Raw genomic sequence first — 15,162 nt, 5'->3', positions numbered from 1 at the left:
TATAAGCATTTTCTAGCCTCCTAATTATGCTTTTTTGGATTCAATTAAATATTTTTTTGCAAGGGAAAGGTAACATGTTACACAACATTCTGTATTTCCCTCAGGTAACAGGAGAGCTCAAGGAAGACATCAACTCTTGGATAGACTCTAGCCAAATGGCACATGAATCAAAATATCCTTAAGAATGATGAAGTTAAGGTATCAAAGGTATGGTCATAATCGCTGAATGCAGTAGATGTTATTACATAATTAAATGAAAAAGATAAAAACAGTCCTTAAAAGAGTGAACATATAATATAAAAATAACAATTCAGCAACAATCATGTAGATCTACAGGTCCCACTTTAGTTAACAAAAGCAGAGTGGGAAAAAAATAAAATAAAAGAATCCAAAATTCTTCCTGCAGAGAAGGGCAAAACGCTGTTGAATCTTACTTTTTTTAATTTGATGACTAGATTAGTTCAGGTTTAATGATATTTTTAAACACTTGTTCAAGGCCGTGGAACCTAAAATATGATGTCACTGTTTCAATCCCTATGAAAGATAAAAGTAAATAAAACATGGAAACCATATGCCAAAGGTTGAAAACCAAGGGGAAAAGATCATAAAAAAGGGATAAAACAGCAGGACAAAGAGTGTCATCAAATATGTCCACGATCGGGACTTCCCTGGTAGCGCAGTGGTTAAGAATCTGCCTGCCAATGCTGGGGACATGGGTTCGATTCCTGTTCTGGGACGATCCCACATGCCGCGGAGCAACTAATAAGCCCGTGCACCACAACTACTGAGCCCGCGTGCCACAACTACTGAAGCCCGCGCACCTAGAGCCCGTGCTCTGCAACAAGAGAAGCCACTGCAATGAGAAGCCCTTGCACCTCAATGAAGAGCAGCCCCCGCTCGCCACAACTAGAGAAAGCCCGTGCGCAGCAACAAAGACCCAACACAGCCAAAAATTTAAAAATAAATTTAAAAATATATATGTCCCTGATAACATAAAATATAAATGATTTAAATGCACCTACTGAAAAATGACTCTCATATAGTTACAAAACAAATAAATGGTATAGTGGGATCAAAAAGAAAAGAAGCAGAAAGAAAAAGAGAGACTGCATACATGCATACATACATGTGCACGCGCAAGTGCACACACACACACAGACAAAAGTGGCAACAAGAATAAATATCTTTTAAGAGAGAACACACTCATGTTCTCCCTTAATCAGATTCCTACCAGTTCCCACTGAAATGGTAAATAGAATATAAAAATAGAGGAAATCTATATATATATATCAGCCCTGGGAACTAAAATAGGATAAACTTGTGCAAGATAAAGTACAGAGGATGTGTTGAAGAAAAGGCCAACTCCCAACTCGTCCATGTGCAAACACTGTTCCTGCAAGTTAGTGAAAGAGAATCCAGGATTCTAAATAGGAGGAGCCAAGTCAAGAGAACAGGTAGGTCAAAGGTATGGAGAGCTTGGTAACGCGCACAGGGTATGTATGTCTAGATCCCATAGGTCACTGCAGCAAGCACTTCTGACACTGAAAGCCACACTAAGCAGGGGTACTGTGGCGATGCTCAAGCCTAGCGCACCAAGGATTTGGGAAGCACTGTCAAGGTTGACTTTTGAAAAAGACAGTCAAAACTGGGAAATACTCGGGGCACTGCCTGGAATTTCTGATGTCACCCTAATTAGAGAAAAGAAACTTCAACCCTAAGGCAATGCTTCTTGCTAGAGCCACCTCCAGTTCTGATGCTGCTTCCCTCCTCTCTACCTGAGGCCCCTGAAGTCTGAAAGTTAAACTATGGTAAACCTAAACTTTTCTCTTCTCCCCTTTTATCACCTTGAAAGATTAAGAAAAACACAACAAACTCAGCTAGAAGCCTCTCACTCCCGAAACTGGGCAAGCCCACGCTGTATGTATCCATCTCTTACTCTACTTAACAAACAGATGCTGGGAACAAAGTGAGAAATAAGATGCCATGGTCCCTGCCACCATGAAGCTGACATTTTTGTAAGAATGATAGTATTAGCTAGTATGGAGAAGCAGAAAGGGAATAAAGATCCTATATAACAGAGGGAAGTAGTCTAGTTTGGGAGGCATAAGAAAGCCTTCCTGCAGGTAGTAATATTTAAACTAAGAATAAAGGATAAGAATGTGTTGCTCAGATTAAGAATGAGGAAAGAAGTGTACCAGACAAAGAAAAAGATGAGCAGTAGCCCTGAGATAAGAGTGTGTGTAACCCACTGAAGGTTATGAAAGTAGAGCAGGGTGGCTGGAAGGTGTAAGTGAGGAACAGATGGGGGAGATGACGAGGCTGACGAGGTAGGCAGAAGCAAATCTTGAAGCTATTATAAGAATTTGGAACTTCATCCTAAAAAGAAAGAGAAGTAATCGAAGGAGAGTAACATGATCAGATCTTTGAATTTAAAAGACTGCCATGACTAAAAGGTGGAAAATGGATGGGGGTGGCATCAGAACAGAGGTAGTGAGACTAACTGGGAAGCTACTGTAGAAATCTAGGCAAACGATTCATACAGGGCATGAGACAGGGAAAAAAAATTAAGAGGACTCCAGTTCTGGCTCAAGGAACTGGGCACTTAACAATACCATTTACTAAGCTAGGGAACAAGGTGGGAGACTTAAGCGTGGGCAAAAAAAATAATAATAAGTTTTGAACATGTTGAAGGTACACACAAGCAACCAAATGGAGATGCTATAGAAGAAAGTGGATATATAGGACTGTAGCTTAGGTACAGAACTAGGTTGTCGGTAAATTTGGGGGGAGTTAATTTATCAAATGGAACTGAAGCCATGGAGTAAATAAGATTGCCTAAGAAAATGTGTAAAATGAGAAAAGAAAATGTCAGAGCCCTGAGGAACCTCCACATTTGGAGGTGAGCTAGAAGAGAAAGAACTAGTAAAGAAGATGAAGGAGCAGTGGCCAAAGAAGGCAGAGGTCAAGGAGAGTGTTGTTCCAGAACGACAATGACAATGATGAGACTAGGATGGTGATGATGAAGTTGCTAGCTAACGTTTACTGTGAATGAACTCTGTGGAAGACTCTGTGCTAAGTGACTCACATATGCTATCTCATCTAACGATTACAACAGTCCATGTGGTAGGAACACTACTATCCCCATTCTGCAAGTGAAGAAACTGAGGCACAGATGACTTAATTAATTTGCCTAAGATCATATATCTAACTCAATACATATTTTTGGATGGATGACAGAAAAAGAGTGACAGCAAGGATGTGAACAACTTGTAAAACAACTTTGTCACAGAGGATGACAGGCTGAGTAGGCTTTTTGTTTGTTTTTTAAGATGAGAGAAATTTGAGCATATTTAAATGAGGGATATTAGGAGATTATCCAAGAGTTTAGGAAAACCTTAAAAAATTGTGAAGTAACTGAATGTAAGAGAAAATTTAATTAATTAGGAAATTAATCAATATAGGAAAAAATTACAGCTATACCAAGAAAGTAAGGATACAAAGGGATTTTCTCTCTCTATGCCAAAGTTTTTTGCTCTGTAATTTAAGGGGTTGGGGAAAATCAGCAATTTCTAATCACTATCAAGAACTTCCCTTTAATTATTTTCCTACATGATCTCTCTTGGTTATTTCACATTTGGTTATATCACACACACAGGAAGTCACATATGTCTGATTACTAAAATAATCATACCTAACAAAACAGCTTAGTTGGGAAATCCAAGGCTCAGGAAGATTAAGTGATTCATATAAGGTCACTCACGTATTTTTTAAAAGAGGATGTCATTGTCTAAATATGAAGAAACTGGCCCAAATTAGCATAAGGAACCAATGGAATCAATTCCAAACCACACACCAAAAGTAAAAAACTGAAAGATTTTAGAAGGATAATGAAGAAGACATACTTTTTTTCTTCTAATTAGAAAAAAGAAAAAAAAAAGCAATAATAAATCCCAGAAAATGGGGGGAAAAAACCACACCTGTATAAAAAAGTCATGGTCTAACCATGACACAAATTAAACTGGCATGACTTTAAGCAACTGGTATTGTACAGGAGAACCAATCTGAACATCACACTATGGTCATTCTTTTTGAAATGTCACAGAAACATTTTAACACCTTAAAAAGTTAAATGGGAAAAAATGTAATCAAAAGAAACGGCTATATAAAGAGTGAGTCAGAATAGTGTAATGATGAAGAGCACGGACTCTGGAGCCAGGCTGCCTGGATTCAAATGATGGAATGCCTCAGGTACTAACCTTAATATATGAACTATCATAATAATATTGTACATCCTTGATAAAGCTACCACGAGCATTAAATGAGTTAATATATGTAAACAGTAAATACTTAAACTAGTGCCTGGCACATAGTAACATTTGTTTGTATTTGCTATTTATTATCATTATTATTATTATTTGATATATGGATAATGAAGCATAAAACCAATGGGAGAAAATATAAAGATTTGATCCACTGGAAAATACAAGAACCCTAACAGATAAATGTGCAAGGAGCAGAAATAAATAAAAAGTAGAAAAACATATAGATAATAAAAGAAATGCTAATCTCTAAAAAAAATTGAGTTATATACACCAATATGGATAATACAAATATAATGTCATGGGGGGAAAAAGCAAGAGCTTATCAGCAAGAGCTTATGGAAGTTATACAGCAGATAATACCATTTATGTAGTGTTCCAAAACATGCAAAACTAAACAATAAAATATGTAGGGCTACATCTATGGTGAACCTATAAAGAAAGGAAGAGCTTATCAGTTATCATTTGTGTTAAGTGATAATCACAAAATGCATGACTGTGAGTACTTCTAAGTAAAGGGAAGATAGGACTGGTGAAGGTCACAGCTTCAACATGCCATTCCTGAAGCTGAGTGGGGGTACCCAGACTTTTGGAAATTATTCTTCATACCTTGCATAGGCGTTATGTATTCTTTTTGTGTGGGTGAAATATTTTATAATAAAAAGGGAAAAACTTACTAATACATTTTAAAGGCAAGAGAAAACTTTTTTTAACCTCTCAAATTAGTAAAGTTTTTTTTCTTTAAAGCTAAAGGGAAGAGATTTTCTTCTTTAATGATAAGACCAAATTAACTAGTTTTAAGAGTTAAATATATTTCTAGGATGGTCAAAGGCAAATTCCACTGGCAGTGTACCCTGATAAAAGAGGACTTTCCCCATCTGAGATGTGTCACCACGCCTAATTAAGCAATGCTTGGCTGTACATTTAGAACAACCAACATAATTTCTCCTGCTTAATGCCATTACTTTAGATGGGATAGCTAATATGATGCTTCTAATACATTGTAACCTATCCTCTAAATCAATACTAAATCTTTAAAAGGGTTATGTAACTTTGCTTATGGATCAAATTACACTAGGCTACAAGGTTCAAATATAGGATCTTAGTCTCAGAATTACCTTTATATTTAGTTCCACAAAATAAACAGCTTGAACCAAACATAACAAGAGAACACAATTTTGCATAATTTATTAATCATGTCACTTCCATTAAAAATTATGAAAGGTACTTGAAGACTTTTAGACAACCCAGAGATTATAGAATCATTCTATAGAATTATAGAATCATTCTATAGAATTATAGAATGCAAAAGGAACATCAGGTATTGCCCATCTGAATTCGTTCAATTTGCAGATGTGAGAACTGAGGCACAGAGTTAAAATGCCTTAGGCAAGAGCAGGACTAGGAAACCCAGTCTTCCAAGTCGCTATCCAGTGACTATGCTGACTCCCCTGTGACATGAACATATACACAAGAATGCAGATATGCTAATGAGTCTGCAATTTTTCAACTGATTCTGCACATAGGTAAACACCCTCTGCCTTCACCCCCGCCCCCATCCTCTTCCCGGCCCCTTAGGGTGATCTGACTAGAAGGCATATTCACACACAAGAAATCAGGAACAAGGACAACGATGCATGCACTTTTTCTTTTTCACGCTTAACAACTGTCAGCCTAGAGCTCCAAGACCACTTGTGGCCCCTCACCCACTGTCCTATCTATTCTCTTGTACTGTGTACTGGGAGACATGGCCCTACCTTTCCTTACTTCACACTAGTAATCTAAGATAAAAGAAGTATCTACCTACAATAGTCACTATAGATCTCTCCCAACAGCAACCAAGCCCAGATTCTCTCTCTGACAACTAAACACAATAGAAGCAAGAGAAATGAAAGAATAATGTAAAATTCAGGGCTCTAGGATTTATACAAGGGCTGTCCTGATATTTTTTAAGGACTCTAACATGCAGCATGGGCTTATTTTCAATGTTGCCTTAACATATGTTCTGAAGGACTGGCTGGTTTTGTTTTGTTTGGATTTTTGTTTTTGCCTTTAAATAAAATAACTGACCCAACAAACCATAAAAATTCACTGTGTAATTTATAGTAATAGAAGATAGTTATTCCATGGCCATAACAGAGACTGCAGAAGATATGTACTTGCATGCAAATCATCTACTAATTTTCACCTTTATAATAGCACGATAGCCCTAAAAATGATGCTTATATACCTGAAAATATAATTTTTGAAAAGTGTTCATGTACTAATCCCTGAGACTACATAATAGCCAGGCCTTAGCATAAAGTACATTGCCTGGCATAAAACAGGCAATTGCTGTTGAAAGAAGATGTTGAGAAGTTTTCCTGTCATTGCAAAAGTTCAGCTACAGCTCAAATTTTCAAACAAAAGTCTCCCCCACGCTCTAAAGGGAGACGACAAGGAGTTGCAGAAGGTTGAGACCAGAACCTCCCTGAGAGGATCCACAAAGCAAGAAATCAAGTGTTGTCTATAGACTCTGTGAGTCATAATTTCCACATATGTGTACTTTCCAAACATATGATAATGCTTTTATATTAAAAAAAAAACTCAAATTTTTACAGTGGATTTTTGCTAGTATTTTCTCAGTCAACAGCTACTAAAAGCACAACTACTAGCACATGGGAGGGTCCCCTTTTTTGAAATGAGTTAGAAATTACTCTTAATCCTGTATATTGAACATAAACATGTCACTTTAGACGAGCATTAGGAACAATGTACTATTTTTAGAAACTTAGAACCAGGATAGACCGTTGGTCAGGAAGCTAGGCCCTGAGAACACATTTCCTCTACCAGAAGTGTTTCTCTATTTCACCTGCAGTCATCTCCATAATTTACAAACCTTTATTTACAGTCGGTGCAAATAAGTCCTCTCAATGAAGTATTGGGTTGACCAAAAAGTGCCTTCGGTTTTTAAGTAAAAATAGGAGCCTCATTTTTCATTTTCACCAAGAACTTTATTGAACAATGTATTCATCCTTTTGTTCCACTACCTTCTGCCATTTTTCAGGCAACTTCGTAATCCATCTTCCTAAAACTTTTTATCTTTTTGAGCAAAGAACTGTTCCAGGTGCCTTTTACAGTACTCCAGGGAATTGAAATTTTTTCCATTAAGAGAATTTTGTAAAGACCGAAATAAATGGAAATCCGAAGGTGCAATGTCTGGTGAATAGGCGGATGAGTCAGAACTTCCCAGCTAAGCTGTAACAGTTTTTGCTTAGTCATCAAAGAAACATGTGGTCTTGTGTTATCCTGATGGAAGATTATGCATTTTCTGTTGACTAATTCTGGCCACTTTTCACTGAGTGCTGCTTTCAGTTGGTCTAACTGGGAGCAGTTGGAATTAATCGTTTGGTTTTCTGGAAGGAGCTCATGATAGAGGACTCCCTTCCAATCCCACCATATACACAATATCATATTCTTTGGATGAAGACTGGCCTTTGGTGTGGTTGGTGGTGGTTCATTTCGCCTGCCCCACGATCTCTTCCATTCCACATTATTGTACAGTATCCATTTTTCATTGCCCGTCACAATTCGTTTTAAAAAGGGAACATTTTCATTATGTTTAAGTGGAGACTCATGTGAAAATATGGTCAAGAAGGGTTTTTTTCACTTAACTTATGTGGAACCCAAACATCAAAGCGATTAACATAACCAAGCTGGTGCAAATGATTTTCAGTGCTTGATTTGGGTATTTTGAGTATGTCAACTATCTCTTGCATGGTATAACATTGATTGTTCTCACTTATTGTTTCGATCTGCTCGCTATCAATTTCAGCTGGCCTACCTGACGGTGGAGTATCGTCCAGAGAGAAATCTCCAGCACAAAACTTTGCAAACCACTTTTGATGCGTTCCATCAGTCACAGCACCTTCTCCATACACTGCACAAATCTTTTTCTGCATTTCAGTTGCGTTTTTACCTTTCTTGAAATAATAAACCATAATATGCCAAAAATGTTGTTTTTCCATTTTCAATATTAAAATGGCTACACAAAAAATTCACCAATTTTGATGTCTTTTTTAAAATGCACGTTGATAATGACAGCTGTCACATACACTCTAACAAAATTGTTTCGAATGAAGTTGAAGACAACTAAGTGCTACTAGAGCCATCTTACAGAAAAAAACGAATGAACCTTTTGGCCAACCCAATAAATTCCTTTCCTTCAGAAAGTCAGGTACAAGAAATCGTCTCGCTGCTTCCAAATCAGCACACAGCTGGGCAACCTGATTATACAAATGCCAGGTCACAATGCTGCTCCAGGCTACCACAGCCAAGCATCAGAGTCAGGGTACTGTGGCCAGGGTGGCCAATTCAAGTGCAAGAACCTTGCAGGTGACACTTGAAGAGATAAGAGAAGCAAAGCATTCTGTAAGAAAGGGGGAGGGATGTGATTTATTATAAATTATTTTATTATAGATTAGGAAATGGTCAATAATTATTGTATGGATAAGAACCTGACCATGGCAATAAAAACTGCCCATAAAGGACAAAAAGAGCCAAAGAGTCCTCCTCCTGGTGGGAATCGTATCTGCTTCACATTCTTGGGGAACGTAAAGGGAGGAACGGGGAGGAGACTGAGCAGAATGTGTGTTCAAGGCCAACTGAACAACTTGTAGGAGGCCCAGAGCACAGAGGAGCTTGGTGATGATGAAGACTTTTAAGGAGTTAGTCCCTTACCTTAAGAAGCCACGGGAGGGGGTTAAACAAAGAAGTAGTAGCAACAATTCTGCAGGTTAGGAAGGTCATTCTGGCTGCAGCACCCTTTGTCCAGTGTTTCCCAGGCACTAACTGTGGAGGGAGTAAATGCGGTGTCCCCTAAACAAGGAAAGATCATGGACAGAACGCCATGTACTACCTGGGCATCTTTCAAAGCCAGACCAAACTGTATCTTCTTTATGATACTTTTCCTGTGCCCTTGCTCTTACTCCAGTTGACAAATTCTTCTTCTCCCCTTTATTTTTAACCTCCCTTACTCACACACGTTTTATCTCCAGCTCCAATCTCTCCAGTTACAGCCTCACATTTCTAATTCCACCACACATCTCCACATGCATATTCTTCCAGTGCCTCAAATGCAGTAGATCTAAAACACAACTTACTTTTTACCCCCACCTATAAACCTGCTCTGAGTTCACTTCTCCTAATCACCCAGGCTTAACATCTTACCATCACCTTTTATTCATCCCTCTCTTTCCCCACATCCAATTAACTGTTTCTCTCTGTCTAATTTGCTTCAGCAATACTTCTCCAATCCTATTGTCACTACCCTAGTTTACGTCTTCATTCTCTAACAAAAACCCTTATAACTTTTCTTTATTAGTCCAATTGTTTCTTTCCCAATTCAATTCATCCTCTGAATTATTAGATAATATATCCCATAATTCAACTCTGATTATGACATTTCCAGCATCAAGAAAACTTCAATCTCATAGCTTACTAACCCAGTCCAAATTTCCTAGCCCAGCATTAAAAGCCTTCCATGTTCTAGGCCAAACCTAATTTTCCATCTTTATACTTTATTTTCCCACTATTCCCCCTCATATACGCTCCAATTATTTTCTACACCTGCCCAATCTGATCTGGTAAATATTGGGTACTCGACAAAAGTTGATTTCCTTCCACATGAGTTTGCTATATTCTCCTTCCCCATGCCATCTCAATTTATAGGAAAACATCCTATCATTCTATATAGTTGATTCTCACACAGGAAATTAGCATATTCATGGAAAAGCCTGTAAAATCTAGAAAACAGACAAGAACCCCAACAAAGAAGAGCCGTGTGACTGAGCTCCAACGTCAAAAGAAAAAGGTAGTGACAAGCAGGACGCCATAAACGCTTCAGAACATTTGAAAGGTTGAAAGCATTTTACCTGGGACAATGGATGCTAACAGTCTACCAGAGTTCTTCGAGATGATTCATCGGTCTCATAGAACTTACAGTCCAGTGAAGAATATGAACACATATGGACTTTATAATGCAAGATGGTAAAACCGTGCTCCAATAGAGGTAAAAATGTCTTAGAAGCATAAGGAAATGAGAAATTCTAAGAGATGCAGAAAGCTTCACAAAATACCAAGCAACAGAGACCATAAGGACTTCAACAGGTTATGACAGAAAGGTATTCCAGGCAGCAGATAAAGGAAAGGTAGAGGTGGAAAATGCTAGAAGTGTGAGAAATAGGGGGAAAAAAAAAACTGATGAACTCTGGGTGCCTAAACTATTACTATTTTGAAAGTCTCTAATGATCACTTACATAGTTTTAATGAATTAAAACTATGTTTTGGGCTTCCCTGGTGGCGCAGTGGTTGAGAGTCCGCCTGCCGATGCAGGGAAGATCCCAGCAGTGAGAGGCCCGTGTACCGCAAAAAAAAAAAAAAACCCTATGTTTTACTTCAATTAATTCCTGAAAATATGCAGATGATTATCTGCAGGATGGATCAGTTGTTATTAAACAGGATATTCACAACTCAGTTGGATCCTGAGATGCGTTGAATCCTGAATGTGGTGCTACACTCAATTTACTCCCCAGAGCCTGGCTCTTCAGCATTCCTGCAGCAGTATGAATGAACAGCTCTACATCTTAGGATCCACTGAAGGTGACACACTCTTCTATGCACACATTGCAACCAAGAGAAAATTATACACACATTTTAAGAACTAATAACCCCATAACATAAAATTGAAAAATGCAAAGTCAAACCATGTAAATGTTTGCACTTTGTACTATGCACCTTGCGTAGTCTCTAGACAAAGAAGTCTAGAATTAGACGAGACCATAGAGAAAATCTAGATCATCCATGTGACCCAAGCTATGTCTATCAGGTTCTTTCTCTCAGGAATTCAGGGTCAAGGCTTATTGATTTAGTCTCTCCCTGTGCTTGGAACTGAGGGACACCTAAATACCCAGCAGCTGCTGAGCAGCCACATACAACAGTGAACACAGGAAAAAAAGGAAAAAAAAAAAAAGGTCAGCAAAGAGAGAACAATGAGGCAAAGAAATGCAAAGACTAGAGACAGAGAAAATTCCAGGTTTTCCAGTCCCTGGTCCCTAATAAGGTCTGCGTGCATTTGGCTTCCATCAAATCCCTGTCTTTCTTTCTTTTTCCTAAAACTAGTTCAAGTTCATTTGTGTTACTTGGAACAGAAGCTTAAATGCGGCAATAACCAAAACCCTTCATAAGGTCAACTGGTTGATTTATTACTGATCTACCTTTCCTATACTTTCTTTTCATTTGTATTTCCTTAAAAGCCATAAATATGACTTTGGTATGCTATACAAATATGTGAACAGAGATACAGGATTATGCTGAGCACTTTTTTGTGTGTGTGTGCTGTACGCGGGCCTCTCACTGCTGCGGCCTCTCCCATTGCGGAGCACAGGCTCCGGACGCGCAGGCTCAGCGGCCAGGGCTCACGGGCCCAGCCGCTCCGCGGCATGTGGGATCTTCGCGGACCGGGGCACGAACCTGTGTCCCCTGCATCGGCAGGCGGACTCTCAACCACAGCGCCACCAGGGAAGCCCTATGCTGAGCATTTTTAAAGGGAAAACCCATCATCCCCAGGAAGGAGAAAATATAGGAATATTCAAGGTAAAGCCTTGAGATAATTGTACAGCAACCAGAGATGCTTAACAACTAGTAAATTAAATAGCTATCTGATTACCCTCCTACCCAAAGCCGATTTAATTCTGAATAAACCCGATGGGTAGGTCCAATTCAGTCTCCTCTAAGGCATGAGAAAAAGGTCATAACTGAATATAGGGCATTTCGTCTGGAATGCCCCAAGTAATTAGCACCCAACCACACAAAGTTTGGGTGCTCTCCAGTGGTATCCCTAGCCCAGACCCAAATCCAAAACTGAATATCAAACCATCTTAGGGCTTGGCTTAACTATTTACCCTATGACATAACCAGCCCTTCCTGCTATTAGATAAGGGGAAAAAAGTTAACAGAAGCTTAATATCATGGAACTCTGTCCAGGTGTGTGCATCTGTGTGATATGCCAGGTATCAAGCCTTTCCTGAGACAGATCCAGTCTCCCCAAAGCTGGATCCGCACCCATCAGATCTGACTACAAGTAAAGCAGTTAAACAAGTATAGCAAGTCAGAGTTGACAATCAGAAGTTTGAACCAATGTAGTGGGTGGCTCTGCAGGATTATATAAACAAAAACAATATTACAGGATCCTAGAGGTGGAAGGGACATGGAGACTCTGTCCAACTTCATCATTTTACAGAGAAGGAAGCTAAATATCAAAACCAAATTTATCAACCAAATCCCTAACTATAGTAACACAGGTGAGATAAAAATCAAAGGGAGAAAAAAAAAAAAAAAAATCAAAGGGACTGTGACCAGATTATGACAGAATCAAAAAGCATTATTTCCTAAAGCTGCTCTAATGGTTGAAAATTTATTTTTAATTATAAAAGAAAAATTGTATTAGAAAAATCTATGAAAACTACTGTTGAGATATTTTTTGGATATTCTTGTTACTTAAGTTTAGCAAAAGGGTAAAGATTTCTGACCAAATGGGTTAACATTTCAGTTAAGATATTAGACCAAGCACCTTGAAAAGCCAAAATACTGTGTGTTGATTCAGAACCTACATGGTTGTATGCTTGCAACCTTGGCAGACAGGCAGTTTAGGCACTGTGACAAAATTCTCAATGGCAGAGAGATGCTTATTTTAATATAAAAAAATCCAGACATTTACATAGGGCCCTAATAAAAGTCACCAGAAATTAGACTAATATGTCAGTTGGGACCAAAATTAAAAGAATAAATCTTTAAATGGTCCAAATATAAACTTGGTTTTCAAAACTTCTGGCAAGGGGCCATAGTACTATGGATTTGGGTCTTCAAGGGCTGCTTGACCACAAGTATTAGGTAAGTCAACACATCACTGAGGGAGGGCAAAAAGAAAAAACAACAGATAATCTCTGGCAGTCACAATCTACCCTTCATCGTTCAGCACAGAATATTTTAGAAGACTGCTGAAAAAATGTTAAGACAGAACCTGTTGTGTTCCCCAAGAAGTGCTACTAAAGTAACTCCTAAAATATAAATCCATTAAAAAGTAGGTCTTCTTGAAAAACAATATTAATTAGAAGCAAACATGAAATTGGTATTATTACTTAAATTAACATCGATAAATACTAAATATTTTAAAAATCTCCCATCAATCTGAATTGACAATTTTATAAATTACATGAATCCTGAAGATTATTTTACAGACAAAACTATTTTTTAAAAATCTATTTGCCACCAGCAATGCAAATGGAAACATGAAGCGATAGACCAGAGGGTGTTGAATATAATCTATGCTTAGTAGAGTCAGCTTTCAACTAATTTAAAGTCCTAGTTGTTAGCCATATCATATTTTGACAGTTTACTCTATTGGTGGCAAAAGCAAACTAAAATTTCCTAAGAAATCTCAACTCTGAGGAATTATATTTTCTGTTCTTCCATTCCAGATAAAATTAAGAAGTGAGATGACTAGATACTCATCACAAATATAGAAGTTCGTGCAATTTCACATTTACCTTAAACTCTACATTTGTACTTTGAAATAATTACTTTTTATAGTAATCTTATGTTAAAAAAAATTCCACACTGATATTTTCCACATGATTTAAAGAAAACTATCTTTAAAAATCATCCTGTTAAGACTGCAAAATTACCCCCATTTGACAGCTTATATCAAACGAGCATATAAACCAAATAAGGCAGGAATGGCACCTTTCGATCATATACTTGTAAATAGTCCAGGGTGAAACTTAACAAACCAGACTCGGATGCATTTTTTTCCGCTCAAAAACAAAACAAAACTGGTACCTGTAAAATTCGGGGTTTTGCTCGGTTTTGGCCTATTAGACACCTACCGGGCCCGCGGGAGCCTGACCCCGCGGCGCGGGCTGCGGTGCGCTTCTGGGTGCACCCCTAGTCTCCGCGCGCCCGCCGCTGCCCCCCCAGCCGCCGGACGCCCCACTCCCCTCCCGGACGCGCGGCGGGAGGCGCGGGCCTGGCTGGCCGTTCCCACGCGTCCAGGCCCGTTATGTGAGCGGCCGCGGCGGCGGGGCCGCCCCGCGCGGGGAAGGGGACTCCGGGATGGCCCCTGCCGCGGGCCCCGCGCCCTCTCCAGGTGGGGGCGGCGTCCCTGCCCCGGCCGCCCCTCCCTCGGGCGCCCGCGTCGCTCGAGAGCCTCCCTCGGGCTCAGGTTCGCTCCCGGGACGGGATAAGGTGTCAGCCACGCTGCCAGACGCCTCCCGTCGGCGGGGGCGAAGCCAGCCCTGCCCTCCTTCCATCCGCCCCTCACCGCCTGCGCCCCTCCTCGGCTCAGGAGACGAGGTGGGGGGGGGGGTTCCCCGCAGGAGGCTGAAAGGGGCGCTGCCTGCGCTCTCAGGGGAGCGGAGGTCGGGGTCACACCTCAACTTGGCAGGGTCCGGGCGTTGAGGGCAGAGGCGGGGCGGGGAGGGAGCCCCAAACTCACCCGACTGAGCGGCTTCCCGGGCCGCGACCGCGGCCAGGCAGAGGCTGAGGCAAACACAGAGCGAGAGGGGGCGCGGGAGGGTCCGCCGCGGGCTCATGAAAGTGCCAGGGAGCCGCCGCCGCCGCCGCCGCTGTCCGAGCCTCCCTCCCTTCCTCCCCGGCTCCGGGCGACGGACGGGGCGGCGGGAGGCATGACGGGAAATTCCTGGGCACTGGCAGCCGAGTCCAAATATGAGCATAGGAGACGAGCGAGGGAGGATCGCGGATCGCGCCCGCCGCGGACGCGGCCCGCTGCCCGGGCCTCGGCGGCCGC

The 15,162-nt window shown here is 40.3% G+C and overlaps 1 protein-coding gene across 1 annotated transcript in view; it reads right to left on the bottom strand.

The window, feature by feature from the left end:
- The window catches only part of MSRB3 (methionine sulfoxide reductase B3), a 164,160-nt gene extending 149,072 nt beyond the window's left edge, over positions 1–15,088 (bottom strand). The window contains exon 1 of the mRNA XM_060025169.1: positions 14,851–15,088. Within this exon, the coding sequence (XP_059881152.1) occupies positions 14,851–15,088 (238 nt within the window). The remainder of the gene's footprint in view (positions 1–14,850) is intronic.
- Positions 15,089–15,162: the final 74 nt, after the last annotated feature.

Source organism: Delphinus delphis, chromosome 11 (assembly GCF_949987515.2).
Source record: "Delphinus delphis chromosome 11, mDelDel1.2, whole genome shotgun sequence".
Classification (NCBI taxonomy): domain Eukaryota; kingdom Metazoa; phylum Chordata; class Mammalia; order Artiodactyla; family Delphinidae; genus Delphinus; species Delphinus delphis.
This window is presented reverse-complemented; position numbering and strand designations above follow the sequence as displayed.